The 20972-nt window shown below is 56.8% G+C and overlaps 1 protein-coding gene across 2 annotated transcripts; it reads right to left on the bottom strand.

The window, feature by feature from the left end:
• Positions 1 to 1551: 1551 nt before the first annotated feature.
• LOC120866957 (cytochrome b561) lies at positions 1552 to 13401 on the bottom strand. Of its 2 annotated transcripts, none has more exons than XM_040245031.1 (6): positions 13324 to 13401; positions 5156 to 5373; positions 4245 to 4343; positions 3924 to 4027; positions 3607 to 3764; positions 1552 to 3445 (listed from the first exon to the last, which is right to left on the bottom strand). In XM_040245031.1, exons 2-6 carry the CDS (start codon positions 5358 to 5360, stop codon positions 3253 to 3255), a joined length of 759 nt encoding a protein of 252 aa, XP_040100965.1. In that variant the 5' UTR covers positions 5361 to 5373; positions 13324 to 13401; the 3' UTR covers positions 1552 to 3252. The 2 variants fall into 2 exon arrangements, with proteins under 2 accessions (XP_040100965.1, XP_040100966.1); XM_040245032.1 differs by lacking the exon at positions 13324 to 13401 and adding an exon at positions 7958 to 8285.
• Between the last annotated feature and the right edge of the window lie 7571 nt (positions 13402 to 20972).

The raw sequence follows: 20972 nt of genomic DNA, 5'->3' as shown, positions 1-20972 counted from the left end.
TGTCTGCTTCAGGGACAAGCAAGGAAGGAGACCACTTCCTCCCAACACCAGACTGTGATGAACAAACATTTCTGCTGTGTCACTACATCCATTTCCCTCAAAGCACTCAACTGGGGAAGCGGGAGAACACCAGGCGTGCGGCCACCCCGATCTGGACGCGAGAACTGCCTTCAAAGAGCGGGGAACGCTGGAAGTTCAGCCTGAGCAGAAAAGAGAAGTGGATAAGTGGTTGGGAGGGGAAAAAAAAAAAAACAGATTTTTAAGGATTCCTGAGGCAATGGATGAAAGGTAAAAGGAATTCCTACGAAGCTAATTCTGAACAGCTCTTGGCTCTGAACCAGACTACAGAGCCACTCAAGCGGCAGGAAGCCATGCCCTCAGTACACTCTTGTAGGTCTTCCCCTTGCTGTTTTCATTCCCTGACAGGTGCTCTTTGTAGTCTGACACACCGCCGTGCACACATGCACGTGGGCAGTCCCACTCCCACAGGCCGAGGCTTAGTGGAAACGGAGCATCATCTTTCACCTTTAAAACTGGGAGCTCCGAAGTTGTATTCCTTCAGAGACACAACTGTGCCATGGGCAAGAGAATTCTGTGACCTCTCAAGGTTCCCAACCCAGTGGGAAGGTGATCTGCCTTGGAAAGAGAGGCAGCCTGGAGTCTGGCATTGTCCGAATATTCAAGCACAGAGACCCGTAAAATTCAGAAGCTGGTGCAGCAGCCGTAAGAGAGATGGCACACTCACTGGGTCAGGATGCCTCTGCCCTTGCAGACAGCCACCCCCGAACCTGACCCCAAGGTCACCCCATGCCATGTAGCAGGCCACATGGCCCATGTTCAGGCTGTTAAGCAGATGAAGGTCCACCCTGGTTCAGGAGGCCCTACAGATGCATCCAGCAAAGACCTCTCAAGCTCTGGCTCAGACACGCTAACCACCAGATTTGATACAGAAAAGAAAGTGCTGGGAAGTAAGAATCAGTGTCACCAAAGGATGACTTAACCTTATCAGAGGATGTTCTGTAGGGTCCCTTTCAATAGTGAGCCCCCGAGTAAGTTTCCATTAAGTGACAGGAGTACGTGGTGCATCCTGGTGAGATCTGAGGTCACACCCAGCTTCGCTGGAAACACATTTGCCTGACCCTCGGGGATTGATCTAAAGTAGAATCTCAGCTTTGCTCCTCTTCTTAAGGAATGAAGAGACATATTTTTATTTATTTTTTGAGACATTTCTAAAACAAAAAAGGTTAATGGAATAGGCAGGGCAACTTCTTGCCAAGGTCCCGTCAGGCTCTTGCGGTTCCACCCCCCAGGACACCCTGTCTGGGAAGAGAATTTCTCTAACTCTTTGGAAGAGCCTCCCTCACTGGGGTCCAGAGCGAGGACCATTTCAGAGCCTGTAGTGCTCTGAAGTGATAAACAGCACGAGTCACTTTACTTTCTGTGCCCAGCCTGGGGATATGCAGTTTCTCTTGACCCTGGTAGGCAAACTTCACGTATCTGCTAAAAGAGCTGGCTCCTTTTACTGCCACAGGAAATGAAGATAACAGGCCAGAGATCTGCTGTAGACGTTTATTGAATCATCTGTTGTACCAGCACTACACTGGACTTCATCGAAGATTGGCCACAGGCAAAATGAAACAAGCCACCACGGATCAGCTTGGCTGGGGCAGGTGGGGACGGGGGTAGCTTTTTGGCTCATTAGTTATTCAGCATACGCTTTGGCAAACAGGCCAGTGTTCAGGCTTTTTTTTTTTTTTCCCTTTGCAAATCCAAGGTTCTGTTTCTCTCTGTGCCCTTCTGGCAAGGGAGATATACAATCCTACTCTGGTAGTTTGTCTAAGGTGGAGTTTTCCCACGTGTAAACATCGACTATACCAAGCAATCAAAGAACAGTGTAAACGGCATGCGGTGGGGTGGGGGGTGGCCAGTCGCAGCAGAGCCTGGAGCTCCCACGGGGTCGGGTGGGGAGCAGGCAGCCCTGCTGGGGAAGGCGCCCACCACCGCCACCTGCCCTGAGGCGCAGCATTGCCTGAGGCGGGACCCCACAGCAAAGGCCGAGTTGTTGGAATCCGAGTATTAGAGGAGATAAGCCCCCTTTCTCGAAGGCAGCATTTAGCTGGGAGAGGCAGCTGCTGAAAAATGGTAGTCAGAACTGGAAATTTTATTAATGTCTTAAGTCAACTCTGTCTTGTCCGAAACTGCGTCATGTTCCTCAAAGCCCGGAAAATGAGGAAAATAAGGAGAGAGCATTGCCAAGTCCAAGAAGCACAGATCAATGCTCTAATCACGTTATTTCTAGACCGAAGGCAAACAGCGACTCAGCTAACAGCGTTACACACTCATGAGGTTTCTCGGCGGGGCGGGGGTAATCTGATTCCCTCTTGGTCCCTTCCTGCAAAGACCAGCCGCAGGTAGGAGAGACGACCATCCTCCCAAACCCTCCTCATGGAAATCGAAAGGGGGCACCTTATCCTGTTCTAGCGGCAGCTTTTTGTTTAAGGGGAAAAGGCCGGTGCCCTCTTGTCAGAGCAGCCTCCCGTGAGCTCTGAGGGTCAGGAGCAGAGGCCTGGGCCAGCGGGGACAGAAGCCCCTGCAGGGGGCCCAGCGCCCACCTCCAGCCTCTTCTCTGGGCTCCCCTCTGAAGCGGCTCAGGGCAAGTTTGTCCCAAGTCTACGGCCCCCCCAAGGCAAAGCCGCCTCGGGGCTAAAGAGTTAAAGAAAGGGAAGGCTCCAGAACGCAGCTGGGCCAAAGCCTGGGTCCAGAGAGTCCCAGGGAGTCCCTCCCCTCTCCTGGGGAACCTGGCCCTGACACCAGCATATTTCACATATCACGTCACCAGCTCCGCTGCCAGAGGCTGGGCCCCTTCAGAGCGCCGGTCCTCCAGGCCGCAAGGCTCCTGGCAGGAGTTCGGGATCACACAAAGCAAGTCTCAGCTTCGCTGCGGCCTCGACGAGGGAGCGCGCCCCACTCTCGGACCCATTCAGGCCCAGAGCCTTACCCAAAGCTGCTCCATCTTGGGGTGGAAGTCGGGTGGCAACAGGGGCGGGGGGGACGCGTGCTCAGGACTAACACAACGACAGCAGCAGCAGCGAGGAGCGGAAGCGGAGGGGCCCTGAACCCCAAAAATCTGCGCTCAGAGAGGACTGCCCCCCCCCGCCCCCGCTGTGCCCAGCCCTGCCCGGACCCTCAGCGGTTGCGGGACGGACACCTGCCTGGGCCCCCGGAACAGGAGGGGCCAGGATGGGGCGCCCGTCACTGGGAGCTGGGGCTGTCGCCCTCCGTCAGCGTCTTGAAGTCCATGGAGAGCGCTTGCTCTTCCGCCTGGAGGGGCCGCTTCCAGTCGGCGCGGGTCAGGATGTAGAGAACAACCGTGGCGAAGGCGGCCAGCAGCAGGCCCAGCACGTTGGCCAGGACGCCCTCGGGCTCGAACTTGCTGTACTTGGTCCTGCGGGGTTGAGGCTTCGCCCTTAGACCCAGTGCCGTTCACGCCCGCGGGAAAGATGCCCTGGGGTTCCAAGCCCGAGTCCGCCCCCCACCCCACCCCGCCCCGGGAGAAAAGCCCCGGCTCGGCCGCCCGGCACGGAGCCGCCGGGAGGGGGCGCTCACCCGAGCTCGAACAGCAGCGCCTCCTTCAGGCCCAGCAGGGCGGTGGCCACCGAGAGCAGGAAGATGGCGGCGCCGAAGAAGACGTGCTGCGGGCGGTAGCGGCTCCGCAGAGAAAACGAGGCGCCCGGGAACAGGAAGAAGCTAAAGCCCACGAGCCACTGGGAGGAGAGGCGGGGTGCTGCCGGGGACCGAGCTGCGCCCGCTCCGCGCAGCCCGGGGCCGCCCCGGGCGCACAGCTGGCCACAGCGGTTCGGGCCCTGCTCCCCGCGCCGCCCCGCGCCCCCCGCCCCCGCCACCGTGGGGCCGCGAGGACTCACCTGCACAAAGAAGAGCGCGAAGACCAGGATGCCGCACCAGCTGTGCAGGCTGTACAGGTCGGCGTAGCCCTTCTTCCTGTGGTGCTCGAACACCGCCACCAGGCCTGGCGGGAGGCGGGGGTGGCGTGAGGACACGGCTGATGGGGGCTGAGGGGATGCGGTGACCCGAGGGAGACCTGCCTGGCCGGGACTTCTGGGCTCCAGTCCCGGCTCGGGGGCTGCCAACACCCAGTGCCCCTGCCTGGGGGCGGGCTGGTGGTGAAGCAGCTACCTCCCCACGTCAGCAGAGGTGGAGGAAGGGCGCGCCGGCCCCCGACTCACCCACCAAGGCGATGACGAAGGCGAAGACGTGCAGCAGCCCGTGCAGGACTTTGGTGGTGCGTTTGGCCTCATTCCTGAAGACGCGGTAAACCAGCAGGGCTGTGGGCCGTGAGAAAGGGAAGGTCAGCGCATAGCCCTCTGGCCTCCCTCGGCTGAAAAGGGAACCTGAGTCTAGGGCTTGTCCAGGTACCCCAGCCACAGGAAGGGGGAAGAAAACAAGGCTCCTGCGCCCTGGCACGCCCACCCCGCACCTTCTTATCAGCTGTCCCTCGGTATTCCAGGCTGTTTTAGGCTCATCAAGCAGGCACACCAAGGTGCCACGTACTTCTGAGTTCACCCCTTAGCTTTGATGGTCCTCAGTTTGTCCAGCACTGAAGCCTGATCACATATTCACTAGTTTTAGCAAGCAGACTCCCTGGTTGGGAAACCCCTGGTTCTCAAAGCAGAACCTTGTGATCCCAAGTGAATTCGCCCTCTTCCGGCTGAGGTGGTCAGGGCCGGGGGCCTGGGGAATGCCTCTTAGGAGCCTACTGATGAAGGGGTTGCTGACCCCGGGCCCGCCTCGAGGAAGAATGGATAGATCCAGCTTTCTTGTTTCTAGAAGGAGGCCATGGCCCCCTGGCCTTGAGGCAGAGTCCATGGCCAACCAAAGCCTGGATCCTAACCCAGAGAGAGGAGCTCTAGCTCTGCCAATTCCATCATCTACACACACTTTTCAGTCAGAAAGGAGGTGCCACCCAGCACACACACACACACACACACACACACATCTTTAAGTCAGAAAGGAGTTGCCACCCAGCAGCCTCAGAGGGCCCTGATTTGGATTCCCAGTGTCCCCAGGCTCTGAGCCAGCTTCCGGGGTGAAAGGACCCCTCAAACCCGCTCCCAGGTGGTGTCGCCCAGAGACTCACCATCTCCCTGCAGGAAGACCAGGCCTATGATCATGCAGAGCGGGTGCACGTTGAACTGCAGGGCACTCTCCCAGGCAATGCCGCCTCGGTACATACCAAGCCAGGCACCAGTCATGGCCACCACGGTCAGGCCCAGCAGCTGGGAGAAGGCCACATAGTAGGGCAGCGCCCCGGGGGCGGGTGCTGGGCTGGCAGGGCCCTCCATGCTGAGGCGGCTACTGCGGAGAAGATGGCGGAGCTCAGAAGAATGGCTCACAGCCTCCAAAGATACGCCCTGTGCCTGCCTGCCGCCTCCCTCTCAGCCCACTCCCCCAGCCTCTGTGCTCCTGTAGCAAGCGCCCAGCGGGAGGGGCCTGGCTTCCTGCAGAACCGGACCACACCTGCTGCACTTCCACCGGCAGTGAGGGTGCAAGTCAAGGTCCTCCACATTGTGGGCAGAGCAGGAGGGCCCTGTGGCAGTGCTTTCTGTTTCATGAGGCCCTGGGTTTTCTCAGGTCGGGTTCACGGGTGAAATACAGAGGAGTGAGCACATTCCTTGAAGATGCAGGAATTTTTCCTCCAGATGAACCATAATGGGCATCTGGGATGAGGAATGGGAGCCTGACTCTCCCTTGCCTGCTGTTTCAGCTTCAGCCCCAGGTGAGAAGCCCTGCCAACAGAGCAGCCCCCAGCAGCATGGCAGCAGCCAGTAGAGGGATGTGCTCTGAGCTGCTTCACCAGAAAGGACGTGGGAGACAGGAGCCTTCAAGCAGCCCTTTCCCTTCCTGCCTCCGCCCGCTCCTCCCTGCCACACCTGGGGCGGTGGGCCTGCACTGCTGCCAGGCCAGGCTTCCTGAACCATGCCCTGCAAGGTAAGAACGGACTCCTGGGGTCACGTAGCTCACAAGGATTCGGTGACAGCATGTGTGTCCCTGCTCCCACCCAGCAGACAAGGAATGGGGGCAGGTGGGAGGGGAGAGGTCTCAATGGGGCTTGGGGAAGCCAAGCCCAGGGGCCAGTGGGAGGCATTTCCTGGCTCCTCTGCCCAGGCCTGGTTGTCACCAAAGCCAAGCCCCAGCTCCGACAGGCCTGTGTGCCAGCTCTTCACCCGGAACCTGCTGGTTCTTCCCACACTCGGGCGGGAGTGGCAGCGAGAGGGGATGGGAGGAGAGGAGGCAGTGGATAAGCAAGTACAGCTGTGGTGCCAGCGTCCTATGGCCACAGAAAGGTCCCGCCAGGGCTCCCAGAGGGCCCAGCACTCCATTTCCCTGGCTCGCCTCTTGCACTGCCCCAGCCTCTCCCAGTGGCCCTGGAGACACCCTCCTTCTCCTTATTAGCAGCAGAGAACAGCAGCTGAGCAGAGAGCTTTGACTAACACATTGTGGGATCCCTCCTAATACATACTGAGCACAATAGGTTCCCTGGTGGCTCAGACAGTAAAGAATCTGCCAGCAAACCTAGGTTGAGTCCCTGGGTGGGGAAGATCCCCTGGAGAAGGAAATGGCTAGCCACTCCAGTATTCTTGCCTGGAGAATCCCATGGACAGAGGAGCCTGGTAGGCTGCAGTCCGTGGGCTCGCAAACAGTCGGATGCAACTGAGCAACTGACTTTTCACTTTCACTTTTCACCCTCTACCCTGTGCAGCTCAAGAGAACTAGTGTCCGGTCGATCAGGCCGTGTCCTCCTGGTAAGCGGACCATCTTTACCCCCACTTCCCTCTGCCACCTTGGACTACTGTTGGCAATGCCACAGTTTTTTAAAGTGGTGGGCGGGCAGGCAGTGTTGATAACCCACTCCCTGTAGTAAAATACAGATAAGCAAAAAATTACAAGTAATCAGTGTTTTGCTTTATATCCTTTTTATACTTTCTTTTACAGAAACATAACCATACCAATTTCTAACCTTTTTTCACTTAATTCTAGACCACGCACATCTTTTCGTGTCAGTGAACATACATCCACATCATGCTTATTACACGACAGTTTCATATTTTAACCAACCCCTTATCTCTTGTTCTTAAATTTTTAGCCAGCTTTCAGCTTTTCACTAAGTAGACAACACTAGGTTATCATCTCTGCACAGCTGTCTAATTCCTAAATGGGATCCTGAGCAAGGGCTAGGTTCTTTTTTAGATTTCGGATACATTCTGTCGAAACACGTTCCCGAGGCACCCCCATTGCAGGTGGGGACGCCTGCTTCCAGAAGCCCTGGACGCCGTGATGCCACTTCAGGAACTCGTGCTTGCTCATCTGTCAGCTCTACACCTACATTGGAGACTCTGCCGGTCTGCCTCTCCTCCAGACTCCAATCCCATTTCTAGCTGTCCACTAACACCTCTGCCTGGACACCCCCCAAGCACCGCAAGGTCCGCACATCCAAAGCCACGTTCCTCTCCGACAGGTCGCCAGTGTGGCCATCTCCCCCAGGCCTCGCCACCACTTCCCTCCCAGCCACCTTCACTGCCACCACCCAGCAGGGCTGGAACTTCTGCCCCCATCTCCCTGCCCTCCTCAGTCTGCCTGACCCACCCGGACAGGGACAAAGCCAGCTCCCCAGTCTTGTTGCCCCTCCAGGCACAAAGGGCCGGCAGCATGCGATGGTCAAATGCCAACTCCTTAACTGCTCCCATCCGGGTTTCCACCCGCAGCCCCCACTGGTTTCCTACCAAGCCCACTGGAGGAGGTGCTCCCAGGCCACGGCTCTGACTACGCAACCTGGCGGTAACCCCTCCAGCACACACTCCCCTATGCTTCCTGCCCCACGACCTGAAATGGGCATTTTGTTCACCACTTTGTCCCCAAGGCTGGCCTAGGGCTTACTTACCCCGGTCCTTGCCCTGCGCTAAGCCCACGTGGGCCTCTCTGCGGCGAAGCCCTGTGAGTTCCCTGCAGGCAGGGACTGCATCCGCCTCCCCCTTGGGTGTCCTCGGGGATCTGATCCCTTGTGCCGACTCTAACAGGAAAACTGTTCTGAACAGAGAGATGCTGTCCTCCTCTCCTTTATTAGATTCCTCTTGAGAGCCCGGGGCACAGTCAGAATCTGATTAGCTCTGAATTAGGAAGAACAGAAAGAATGGGCTCTGCCCCAGCTGACCTGCCAGTCTGCCCGCCCATTAGACAGCGAGGACAGAGCGGGGCTCAGGGCTGCAGAGAACAGCACTCCAGGGTCCCGAGCTGCTCCGCCATGAAGCAAGCCACAGCCAGCTTTTTCCCTTCCCAACCAGTCTCATCATGAGACAGGCAGAAGTGGGAGTTCTCTTCTTGGCCGTGGTACTCTGATTTATAATAAGAAATGTATGCAACAGAGCATCTAAAACCCTAGGAATTTTCAATGTGAAGAAAGCCGGAACCATTTCTTTTGTTATGTTAATATTACATTATGTTAATGAAGTCCCTAGAAAACTGGGGGGTGGTTACCAGGGGAACCAACCTTGTGACTGGAGGGTTGGCACTTTCAGTCCCGCCCTTGACTTCCGGGGAGGGAGAGGGGCTAGAGATTGGCTTCAGCCACGAATGCCCAATGATTTAATCCGTCGGACCTGTATAACGAAGCCTCCTTGAACCCCCAAAGGGCAGGGTTTGGAGAGCTCCCGGGTTGGGGAACACGTCCACATGGTTCCTTGGGGACAAGCTTCAGTGCTCCAGACCCTTCCAGATCTTGCCCCACATACCTATTCATCTGGCTGGGATTTTTAAAATAATAAACCAGGAATCTAGCAAGTTTCTCTTGAGTTCTGTGAGCTGTTCTCCCAAATTAACTGAACCCAAGAAGGGGGTCATGGGAAGCTCTGATCTGTAGCGTATTAGTCAGTAGCACAGGTGACATCTGTGCTGGGGTCGGGACAGTCTCATGGGACCAAGCCCTTAACCTCTGAGATCTAACCCTGTCTCCAGTTAGGCAGTGTCACTGTTGAGTTAAATTGTAGGACGGGGACTTCCCTGGCAGTCCAGTGGTTAAGACTTCAAGCTTCCAGTGCAAAGGGCGCAGGTTTGATCCCTGGTTGGGGAACTAAGACCCTACATGCTGCAAGCTGTGCCCGAAAAAAAACAAAAATTGTAGGACACCCAACAGCGTCCGCTTAGAAATGGAGACTCACTTGATGGTGCTAAAAACATGTGGCAAAACGTGGCTTTGATGTCCTCACTGAAAACCTCCCGAGTTCCCCTGGGAGTCTGAACCCTAGTGCTGTTGGCACTCCAGCGCTGTTTGCACCCTAAGGCGGTAGCCTGGAGATGTGAGCTTCTGTGCCTCAAGGGCGGGAGCCCTGCTCTGTACTCAGCTCTTCCTGCGTTCTCTCTTTCAGTTTTCACAGTAATCTATGATGCTAACAGTATTACCCCCATTTGACACGTGAGTAAATTGGGACTCAAAGAGGATAAATAGTGAAAGTGAAAGCATTAGTCGCTCAGTCTTATCCGACTCTTTGAGATCCCAAGGACTGAAGCCCTGCAGGCTCCTCTGTCCATGGGATTCTCCAGGCAAGAATACTGGAGTGGGGAGCCATTTCCTTCTCCAGGGGATCTTCCCGACCCAGGGATCGAACCCAGGTCTCCCGCATTGCGGGCAGATGCTTTAGCATATGAGCCACCAGAGAAGCCCAAAAGGATTTTGCTGCAGATGATTTTGGACAAGAGGATAAATGACTTGTCCAGAGTCACCCGCAGCAAAGAACTGTTCAACTCAGTTGTTTATCAAGTGCCTGCAAAGCGGTAGCCACACTGCTGGCTGGAACACAGAGATGAGACGTGGCCCCCGCCTTCCGGGGCCTTGCAGACCAGATGCAGAGCAGAGGCAGATTCTAGAGTAAAGGGCCCTTGAGTTAAACTCCACTGGGCACTCTGGATTCGTGCTGGAGTGGCCATCCTACAGGGGATGCCCACTAAGGGGTGCGGCTCTGCGCTTTCTAACGCCAGTAACTAGGTGAGAGTGGAGAGCTTCCTCGGCACTGAAGCCAGGATTCAGAGGACCTGACTACTCAGAAACACAGCCCAGGGACAGCCTCCCCCTCCCATGCCATCCTCCTGGGCCGGTCTCACCCCCTCGAGGACCCACTCTAAGGCAGCTCACACCCACCATGACTTCAAGCATTGGTGTCCCCCGTGGGCTTTCTGGGGAGAAAAGGCTACAGGTAGAAACGGGCAGGTTAGAGAGAAGAGGTGACGGGGACAGACTAGTGCAGGCTCTTCCTGACAACTGCTCCAGAGGCGTCTCTCCTGGTTACTTTGCCCCCGTAACGAGGCGTCCCGGAGGAAGTCGGGGATAAAGGATGACCGTGGACTCACAGAAGCCTAAGCAGTTTGCCTTGTAGCACCTTCCAGTCTGAAGGTGAGTCTAAACCTGAGTGTGAGGGGTGACAGGAAAACACAAAGGAGAAAGACCAGTCCCCCTGACCTCATAGCCAATAAGATCTAAGTGAAAAAAATCCAGATAGACAGAAAAGACAAAGCTTCGAGCAGGTTCTGTGCTTCACGGAAAATGAGCTGAGACCCCTTCAGCAACATAGCTGCCCATCACTTCTCCGGTTCAGTGTAGCTGACAGCACATCTCTGTGCACAGCTGGGCTGCTTCCAATGACGAGGGGTGCAGAGAAGGTCCTGCGAGGACTCTGGAATCCAACTCGCCCACAAACACGGGTGCATCTGCTAACCCTGAAATCAGTTGGGATTCACTCCCTAGTAAGCAAATGCCGTGGACTCCTAGCCCTGCATTTCCTTCTCTCTTTCCCTCTTTCTAACGGTGGTACCTCAGAACACTGGCAGCTTTGGGGCCTCCTGTGTTCCCAGAGCCACGCGGGCAGCAACATCAAGGGCCTGGAAGCAGCCCACCAGCAGCCCAAAGGCTTCCTTGGCCCTCCAGACCAAGCCCCCGGGCGAGCTCATGTGGGCCCTTAAGCTGCCCTCCTTCCTGTCAGAGCACGGGATGGGGATCTGGGGTCTCTGGCAGCTTCTGGAATCTCAGGCTGTGACCGTCACCACACCCTGCCCCCACACACCTGCAGTCAGACCCCACTTAACTTGATCAACCAGGGCCAGGAGCTGCCGCAGGGTTTGAACGTGCCAACAAGCATCCCTCTCCCTCCTGAGCCCCGGGGGCTTCACTGAAAGGCCACCAGGCCTAATCTCATTATGAGGACCAGACACCACACACGTCCACAGCCTGGAAGCAGGAGCCTGGCCTGGCTACAGACCTTATCGGCAGCAGCGTTTTAAATGGGTTAGAAAAGATTTTGTCAGGGGCTAGAACTTTTCTTGGGTACAAGGGGTAAATGACTCAATAGTCTTAAAATATCCTCGAATGTGATGAAAGATGAGGCAAAATGAGGGCTGGGCTGTTAGATGGGGCACTCTCTTAGCACTGGCACCCAAGTAACCCCCCGAAGGAAGCTTGAGGTCAGACCCCAAGCCCAGTTCTCCATTAGGTCCAGGGGCTGAGTGTCAGGGCTCTCAATACTTATAGGGACTCACAAAAAAAGGTGTTGATTTCTGTTAAAATCATAAGAAAAAACAAACTTCTAGGATTGAATAAAATATTTTAATTTTTAATCCAGCCTGGATTATATTTGTCTTTATACTGATGTGATTGTAAAATACAATTCTGTTTATTATTTTTTTTAATGGAGGAAGGAGAATGTCACAATGCAGCCCTGGTCAGATGGATGTGATTTCAAAGCCAGCCCCACTGTTCATGACAGGGAGCCAAGAGCCTTCTATGAGCCTGATTCCTCTTCCAAAAGGTAGGGACGTGTTGAGATCCACCTTACTGGCCTGTAGCAAAGATGAAGCAGAATATGTACCAGTGCTAGCACACTGCCCGCCACATAGTAGGCATTCAGGTAAATAGCAATCCCACAAAAACTAAATCTTTATTTCTAACAGCACCTTAGGAAGACTCACACATCAGAAGCTGTTGACACATGAGGTTTGGGGCTGTAGACAGCATGACTCCCTCTAACAAATCCACACCCTCCCTTCTGCCTACCATGAATCCCCACACCTGGGCAGAAAGCCCTGGATCTGGGGTGAATTCCTCCACCAAAATCTTCTAGCATTAGAACCACTTTGTATTAGAAGCCACCCAAGGGAAGATGGTGCAGGCAGGGAAGCAGTGGGACAAGCAAAGCCTCCACTCAGGTCCTGGAGGCCCCTCCTGCCCAGAGATGGGGGTGGGAGGTTGTAGCAGCCGTTTCTGTGTATGGGGCTCACCTTGGCATTTACAAGTTGCCTGTATTTTCTGCCTCAATCCAATTGCACAGAAGAAATCAAGATATGTATGAGAAGGTAGCAAAGCTTTTGGGGTTTTTTATTTGTTTTTGCTATGAAAACGAAGGAACAGAACCCAGACAAGATAGAGCTTCATTTAATGAGTCTTAGAAAATCGTCAAAGCCAAGGTGGCATGAGAGGAGAGGGGCAACCAAAAGGGAGAAAGACCTGGGAGGGGTGCCAGCCTCTAAAGATGTGGCTGGGACTTCGGGGTCCACCTGGATCCTTCTCTCTGTGGTGCCCTGGGGTTCAGGGCAAGTGGGGGGGTGCCCCCATACCCAGATGTCAGAGGCAGCAGCAGATCCACCCACAGTTCAGGGCCTACCATGGCCAGCCGGAGGAGAAAGGATTGCCCAAAGGGGAGACTCCTCACCCACCAAGAGGCTGGGGGCATTCCAGAAGAATGAGGAAGGGACCTCCTAGCTAAACACCTCACCCCAAAGGAAAGAGGCAGAGGGAGGGAGGCCTGGCCACTAGAAGCAGTTTGGCAGCTCACTTTCAGGTTTCAAAAGCACAGTCGTGGCAAATGTTGGTCGCTGCACTTCTGCCCTGCCTAGTTTCTGGAATATGGCAAAACATTAGCCGTGCATCGACACATAAACTTGGGGTTCCCTGCCGCTCCGTTCTAACTTCCAAAAAGACGAGGCCAGAGGCAGACCGGGGCCAACGGCTAGCGCGAGTCGAGCTCTGTACTGTCGGGCCGGGCTCCGTGGCCCCGAGCCCAGGGAAGCAGGTGCAGTGAGTCAGATTGGCGGCAGGAGAAGACAGGAGAAAGACTGGCTGCGCCGGGATCCTGGCCTGTTCCGGCGCGGGTGCGGTCCCGCCCCAGGCCCGGCAACCCTAAACCCACGCTGCCGCGGCACACAGCCAGGCCCCCTCCCCACTCCGCGCCGGGGCTCGGCTCGCCCCCTCCGGCCCGGGCCGCCTACCTGGCCGGACGTCGGACCCGGACCTCGTCCTCGCTGCTCCGCGCCGCGCCGCCGACTGGCCCACGAGCCGCCCGCGCCGCGCCCGGGCTGCCCCGCCGGTTCTGCCGGCCGCGCTACCACGTCGCCATGGCAACCGGGCGGCGGCAGCCGGTTGGCGGCCAGGCTGGCGACGCGACGGGCGGGGGGCGCGGGAGCCGGAAGTGCCCCGGCGGGTCCGCGCACCCTTGACCCGGCCGGGTCCCCATGGTGCCTGGTCTGGGTTCGGGGCCCCGCCAGGCGTGGTAGGGGCTGCGGCGCGAGACCCGCGGCTACAGCGACCCGGCCTCCGGACCCGAGCTCGGGTAACCTTTGAATGCGGGCCTCAAGACCTGGCTTCTGGGGTCCGCCGCGTTCGGGGGCGTACGGGGCTCTGCTGCCCCGCGGGCGCGGGGGCCGCCTAGTCTAGGCCGGACTCGGAGGCCGCGGGCGACGCTGAGTTGGGGTGGGCTGCCTGGTCCGCCGAGGCGCGACCCGGGGCAAGACGGAGGGGGGAGTTGTGAACGGCCACCCTCCTCCGGCCTGGTCTCTGCGCTTCCAGATTCCCTGGCTCCGCGACCTTCCTTTCCTCCCACCTTCATCCCTCGCCCCGCCCCGGGCTCAGGTGGCCACTAGGTGTCAGACGTGGCCCAGGGCTTGGCCCTCCTCGGCGCTCCCGCAACCCTGGGGGACTCGCCCTCCCTCGCAACCTGGAAGATGGAGGTGTCATTCTGCAGGGAGACTGGATTCACTGCCTCCCCGGTTCTGCAGCACCCACACCCCTAACACGTGCACAGATACACACTAGCTGGTGTGCCCCCTTTTCCCAAGCCAGGGGCCTTTCCCAGACTATACCACCTACCACCCCACCCAACCCATACACCCCCCTTCCCTATCAGCAGCCTGAAGAGAAATGTCAGCTCTCACCAGCCTTTCACGAAGGCCTAGACCTGGCCCCTGCAGCCTCCCCAGCCCCAGTGGCTAACAGAGGAAGGAACCAAGGCCAAGACAGGGAGCCAGCCCCTAGCAGAGCCCTATCCAGGAAGCACTGAGAGTAGATAACAAGTCCAGCTCAGACTTTCTACAAGCTCAGAACAAAAGGTTCTTTCCTGTCGGATGCCTGGCACGACTCACCAAGGGCCTGGAGGTGGCAGTGAAATGGGGTTTCCTCCTGTAGAGACCTGAAAGAGCCTCAGCAAAGGGACACCCCCCCACCCCCGACCCCAGCACTGTGGGCTCCCCATGGGCCCGGCCAAGGCGGCCTTGGGGATTCAGTGCCTCCTTACAGATAGAATATGCTCTCAAGCCATGGCAAGACACCTATGTGTGCCTGTTGCCCTGGGCACACCTTCTGATGGGGCAAACACAGCTGGGCCCACCCTCTCTGAGTGACCAAGCTTAAACCTGCCATGAACAGTTTTGTTGGGGTAGCGCTCCAACCAGAGGGAGTTAATGGACATTTTAAATTAAGAAACAGCTTCCTTCACATGCCAGCAGGCAAACAGCAGGCCACAAGTACCTTGTGAGTTGTGTCCTTGGAAACGAGCCATTTCGCATTGTTTGGCCTGTGTATCTGGGTTTGAAGGAGGAGGACTGAGGTGGACAGGGCTGCAGAGAGGAGCAGAGCCTCACTGGGGACCTGATTTGAGCGTCCTGGTGTAGGGCTGGACGCCCCTGTGAGCCAGGGAAGAGTTGCTGAGGTGGGAGGGAGGTCTCCCCATCCCCCCGTGGCCCTGCGGCCTGAGCAGCAGCACTTCCCCCTAGAGGGGAGAGCACCTGGCCCCCAGCAGAGCTCTCAGGAGGGGGTGAAGGTGGCTCTCTGAGCGAGGCAGCTTGCCTCCACGGAGGCCAGTCACACAGGGACTCAGCTCAAAGGACGTATGTCTCCACCCCTTTAAAGACCAGATGACACCACCACACTGCAGTCAAGCACTAGGGCCCCGTGGCCTTGCCACTGCTGCCAGTATCCCTGAGCCCGGGTGATGGATACTCGCTTCCTCCCCCGTCCCTGCTGCTGAGGCCCTCAGCCTGGAAGGCCAGAGAAGCATCCACCCTGCAGTTGGGGGGTGGTAACCAGCAAGGGGCACAGCCTTAAACCCCTTCTTGGGGACCAAGGATGTGGGCCAAGTTTTCCCCGTGCAAACCCTCCCTTCCTATGCTCACTACCCTACACTAACCTCTGTGGTCCTCAGACTCACCAAGTTCACGGGCCACTCTCCTTCAGAATGTTCTTCCCCGATCATCACTTGGCTTATTCCTCCAAATCTCAGCTCAAACATCCCCTCCTCGGAAAGGCCTTCCCTGACCACCCAGTCCAGTAGCTGGAGTCAGAGTCCAGTACCTGGAGTCAAGGACTGAGATGCAGGGAGATGCGCTGGATTAAATGTGCTAGTGACAGCCCTGGAAGCCACGCCTTGAGCATTCTCTGTTCTCTGGCCAAAAGCATTCAAAGAGCAGGAAGGACCCAGACTGAGCAGAATGCACTTTATAAAAGGAGCTCAGATCCCCTAGCAGCTGGTGGGTCACATCTGCCTTGCTAGGGTTCTCAGACTTAGAAGAAAAATACCCCCAGGGTGCCCTGTTAAATTTAAATTTAATTTTTTTTTTAATTTTTTGGCACAAGTATGTCCCACATATGGCATTGGAGAAGAAAATGGAAACCCACTATAGTATTCTTGCCTGGAGAATCCCATGGACAGGGGAGGCTGGAGGGCTACATCCATGGGGTGGCAAAGAGTGAGACACAACTGAGTGAGTAAACCACCGCCGCCACCACCGCATATGGCATACAGTATACTAAAAAGTGTTAGCTGTTTATCCAAAATTCAAATCTACCTGGCTATCCTATATTTTATCTGGCAGCCCTACCCTTGCTCCTGCGTAGGAAGGACAGAGGGGCCTCCAGCAGTGCCCACCCCGCCCCTGCCCCTGCCAACAAAGCATCCCTGCCCCCAGCAGGCTGAGACACCAGCCACCTCCTCGTCAGCACGTGCCTTGGCAGAGGCCTTGACCTTGGGCTGCAGAGAATACCAAGTCAAAGGCAGTGGAGATGGGTTCCCCAGTTCTAAGTCACTGTAAGATGCAACCACACACAGTCTGTTCACTCTCTACAGTTTTCATCAAGTCCCTTCAACGTGCCAGGTGGCACTGGGATGTAAGAATGAACAAGAATGAGCAGGGCACAGCCCTGTTCTCTTCAGGCCCTCACAGTGCAGAGAAAGGGCACTTCACCCAGATGCCAGGGTCACAGAGGCATAGTGTCAGAGCCACAGGGCAAGCAGCGGGTAATCTGGGAAAGGGACGGCAGGGAGAGAGCAGGAGAGCCGGAAGGCAGGCGAGGAGGCCCACCCGCACTGCCGGAGTAGAGATCAGGGGTCCGCGTGCCAGATCCAAGCCCCACGCCAGCTCTGGGAGGTAGGCCTGGAGCTCAGGTGGCAGATGGTCGAAGGGCATACCCTCTAGGAGAGCAGCCTCCAGCCAGGGGTGGCATCATCAGACCTGCTTCCTGGAGAACTGGCCCCAACTTCCTGGAGAGAAAACTGGTCTGACTCTGAAAGGACATGGCTACTTTGATGAGTTTTGAACGGAACGATGATCACTCAGGGTCGGGAAATCCTCTCTTCCAGCCCCAAGAAGCAGGGGTGGCCAGAAAGTCAGCAGTCAGAGTAGGAGCAGCCAGGCATCCAGGAGGGTCACAATGATGGTGGCGGAGCGGCAGCACCGAGGCAGGGGAAACTGCAAAGCTTCCAACCAAGGCAGTGAGTCACCTGGGACCTCTGGAAGGCAAGGGGAGGGGGCTGAGGGACGTCATAGGCTATGGGTCCCGGCTTGACCCCAAAGTTGGTCCAGTCTGGGAAAACAAGACTGAGATAAACAAGTGTAACCTGTCCACAAGCCAAGAGAACACCGCAGGATGAATGGAAAAGCCATGAGAACTGGGACAGTCAGGCCAACTTTCACTTCTGCCGCCCAGAGCAAACAGGATGTGGGAGGCAGAGCCGGTGCTGGGCCCCCAAGGTGGGAGGCGGTGGAAGGGGTGGGTTTTCCCAGCCTCTGTGTGATCTATGCAGTGCTCAGGGTACGGAGTAGGGGGGGCGGTGAAGATCAGGAGGAAGACCATTTTTCCTTCCTTTCTTTCAACAAAAGTTTATTGGGTGCCCACTTATGCCTTATATTGTTCCAGGCCCCAGAGAGACAATAATCCATAAGACAGACACAGTCCCTGCTTTCATGAAACTTACATGAAGTGGGGGAGACAGATAATTAAAAGATAAGCGAACTACACACACAGAGAGAAACATAACTGCGTGTAGTAACAGATGATAGGAAGAAAATTAAGCAGGGGAAGGGGGTGGAGTGCCCTGGCAGGGAGGGCTATCATAAAGGGATGCTGGCAGAGGCCCTCAGAGGAGAGAGAAGTAAGGGTGGAGGGAAGGCCCGGGGAAGTGACTCCAGCCGAGGGAACGTGCGGGAAGAAAGACAGAGGCCCGGGACGGTCAGGTTGCCTCCATCCCGCCTCCCCACTGCCCTGGCCTTCCTCATCCCCCAGCACAGGCGACGTCAGCCACGTGTGCAAACAGAGGAGAAAGGAGGCATCAGGTCACTTAGAGGGCAGAGGCTGACGATGTGAGGCGTGTGGCAGAGACCCCCACCCGAGGTTCCAGGGTTGTGTCTGGGCGCTGACCGTGGCTGTCATCCGAACATGTCAGCTGGAGAATCCAAGCGTCAGTCCCGGTCATTAGGGCAGCACTAAGCTCCGCCGGCCCAGCCCATGGTTGCCTGTGGCTGGTGGCACAGCAGGCCCAGCCCATGGTTGCCTGTGGCTGGTGGCACAGCAGCCCCAGCCCCAGCATGACCCCCACTCGGACCAGCACCCACCTCCCACTCCCCACCCTGAAACCTCAAGCAAGCGTGTGTCCCAGCTGTGCCGTCAGTCCCAGCTCTGCATTGCGCACCCGGGCCCGCCAGTCGTTGAGTCAGTCAGAAGACACTGCAGACCTGCTCTGTGAGTGCGAGGTGCATTGTGGAGCGCAGACATAGGAGGAACTTCCCTGGTGGTCCAGTGGCCGAGACTCTGCGCTCCTGATGCAGGGCGTCTGGGTTCCATCCCTGGTCAGGGAACTAGATCCCACATGCCGCAACTAAGACCTAAGCCAAATGAATATTTTAAAAATAGAAAGACCCAAGAGAGCAAGGGTGTAAGGCAGGGGTGAGGACTGGCCAAAGCTGGAGTGGTGTCAGCAGAGACAGGAGGAGGAAGGTACGAGCTACCGATAATGACAGCCATCTAATCACCTCCGCTAACCAGCCCTAAACTGCAGGACTGGGTCTCCTGCACTTTGTTCAGAGCTTGTGACAGCCGAGCGCTCATCTTGGCTCCTTAAGCTGCTGCAGCTCTGGCCTCACAGCCCCAGGTGCCCAGCCGAGCTCCTCATGCCAGGAACGTGGTGAGGATATGGAGGCCTCTGAGTCGAAAGTGCAAGGTGACCAGGCCACAGTCAGGAGGATGCCCCAAGCGAGAGATGGGCAAAGGCTCAGGCAGTGATCCCAGCTGTGGCTCTGTGACGACCTGACGACCCACTTCCAGGGCAAGACGCAACTGATCCCCAAGGAGCAGAAGGAAGGGGCAGACAGACTAGGCATCATCCCTGACGAGCGCACCAAGGCTGGTGGCTCTTCCGTGCTCAGAGCAAGTCAGCCGCCTGCTTGTCCTGAGTCAGAGGTTTCACTTTGCCCCTCTCTGCCCTGCCCCTCCCCTCATCCTTTTTACTTCTCTTGACCTGGACCATCACCTCCTGCCTGAGTGCTCCTATCAGGTCAGCTGATAGGAGTGGTGCTCCTCTCAGGTCCTTGATATGAGAGCAGATTAGATTAGAAGGTACCTTGACCTTAGCTCTTGGACTGCAAGGAGATCAAATCAGTCCATCCTAAAGAAAATTAGTCCTGAATATTCATTGGAAGGACTGACGCTAAAGCTGAAACTCCAATACTTTGGCCACCTCATGAGAAGAACTGACTCAATGAAAAACACCCTGATGCTGGGAAAGATTGAAGGCAGGAGGAGAAGGGGACTACAGAGGATGAGATGGTTGGATGGCATCACCGACTCGATGGACGTGAGTTTGAGCAAGCTCCAAGAGTTGATGATGGACAGGGAAGCTTGGCATGCTGCAGTCCATGGGGTCACAAAGAGTCGGACACGATTGACTGAACTGACTGACTGACCGACCTTAGCTCAGAAATTCCCTCACCTAAGAAGCCACATTCCTCGGATCGCTCCCAGTCAGTGGGAGACCCTAAGAGGTAGGCAGGTGCCAGGGAGAACCAGGGCCCTCAGCTTGTCCCCTCATCTCTTGCCTCATGGCCCCCTGTGGGGCAGTCACACCTCCTGCTCTTGACGGGATCCCAGGGGTCAGAGCCATGCCCTCCTGCTCCTTCAGTAACCAGTAGCTCAGGTCTTCTGGGGAGCTCACCCCAGAGCTCCCGGACCCGTGAGTGATGACCGGGAGAGCCAGCTCAGGTCGCACGGACTAAGGCTGTCGGAAGCAAAGAGACTCAAAGTCTTGCCCTCCTGACATCCCTTTGTCCACTGTGCCCTTCACAGCTTTGAAGGCAAGGTCAAGTCTAAACGGATATGACTTCAAGTGCTCTCATCCATGTTGAGTTTTTCTCACCTTCCACAGGCCTGTCTTCATCTGATAAACCCAGGCACCTCGGAAAGCTTAATTTGGCCCGGGGCTCAGCCCTGGCTTCACTTGTCCACGGAGTCAAGACCATTGGGGCCGTGCCAGTGAGCCCAGCTTGTAAGCCCTTTAGAGACCCTGTGCTCTGCTTCCTGCCCCCGTGGCATCCCCACAGCATCCAGGCGACCAGGTCAGTGGCAGTCATGTGCAGTGAGCAGCACCAGCTTCTCCAACCATCCCCCCCCAAGATGACTGGGTCCCACTGGGCCTGCCCCATCCGGGTTCCTCCATGGAGAGGTGTCTCCCCGGCCAGCTGACCATCACAGAAGGTCTGCTAAGATAAAAGGGAATCAGCTCAGGTTCTCTCTTCCTCTTACACACGCTGGTCAACCCATCCACTCCACTGTCCAGGGGGGTAACCTGAGGGGGGCCTTTGTCAGCCACAGAAGGCCACTTCCACAGACTTTGTGCTTGATGTCTTCATGAAAGGCCCTCTGGAGACATCTGCTCAATGTCTCCTAAAGCAGGGAAACTACTCCAAGGTGTCGTTTTTCTCCCCTAGGAACCCCTCCTCTGACCCACCTTTGATGCCTTCTGGGGCATTTGTTTATGGAAGGGTCCCAGGGGAGGGACATGGAGACCAGGCCAGGTGCAGGATGCTGTTGGGGCTGGCAGTGGGGCTGGAGGCCCTTCGGGGGCCCTGGGTATGTCAAGGTGCAGGCGCACCACCCAGCAGGAGGCTAGCCAGACCGTGGTTCCAGGAGACCCCCGCCCGCTGTTCTGATGGCCACTGTCCTCCCAGCCCCCGTCTCTGGGGTCCCCACGTTGCCCTCTCTGCTGCCACTGCAGGCCTTGGATTTCCCTCTGGGTCTCTCAGCTTCTCACTCGGCCTCTCCTCTCCCTTCCTCCTCTGTCTTCTGTCTGACCTGAGAGTCCCCAGGCTTCCAGGAG

This window comes from Oryx dammah, unplaced genomic scaffold (genome assembly GCF_014754425.2).
Source record: "Oryx dammah isolate SB20612 unplaced genomic scaffold, SCBI_Odam_1.1 HiC_scaffold_8, whole genome shotgun sequence".
NCBI lineage: Eukaryota > Metazoa > Chordata > Mammalia > Artiodactyla > Bovidae > Oryx > Oryx dammah.
The sequence above is the reverse complement of the archived record's forward strand: the minus strand, read 5'-3'. Positions and strand labels throughout refer to the sequence as shown.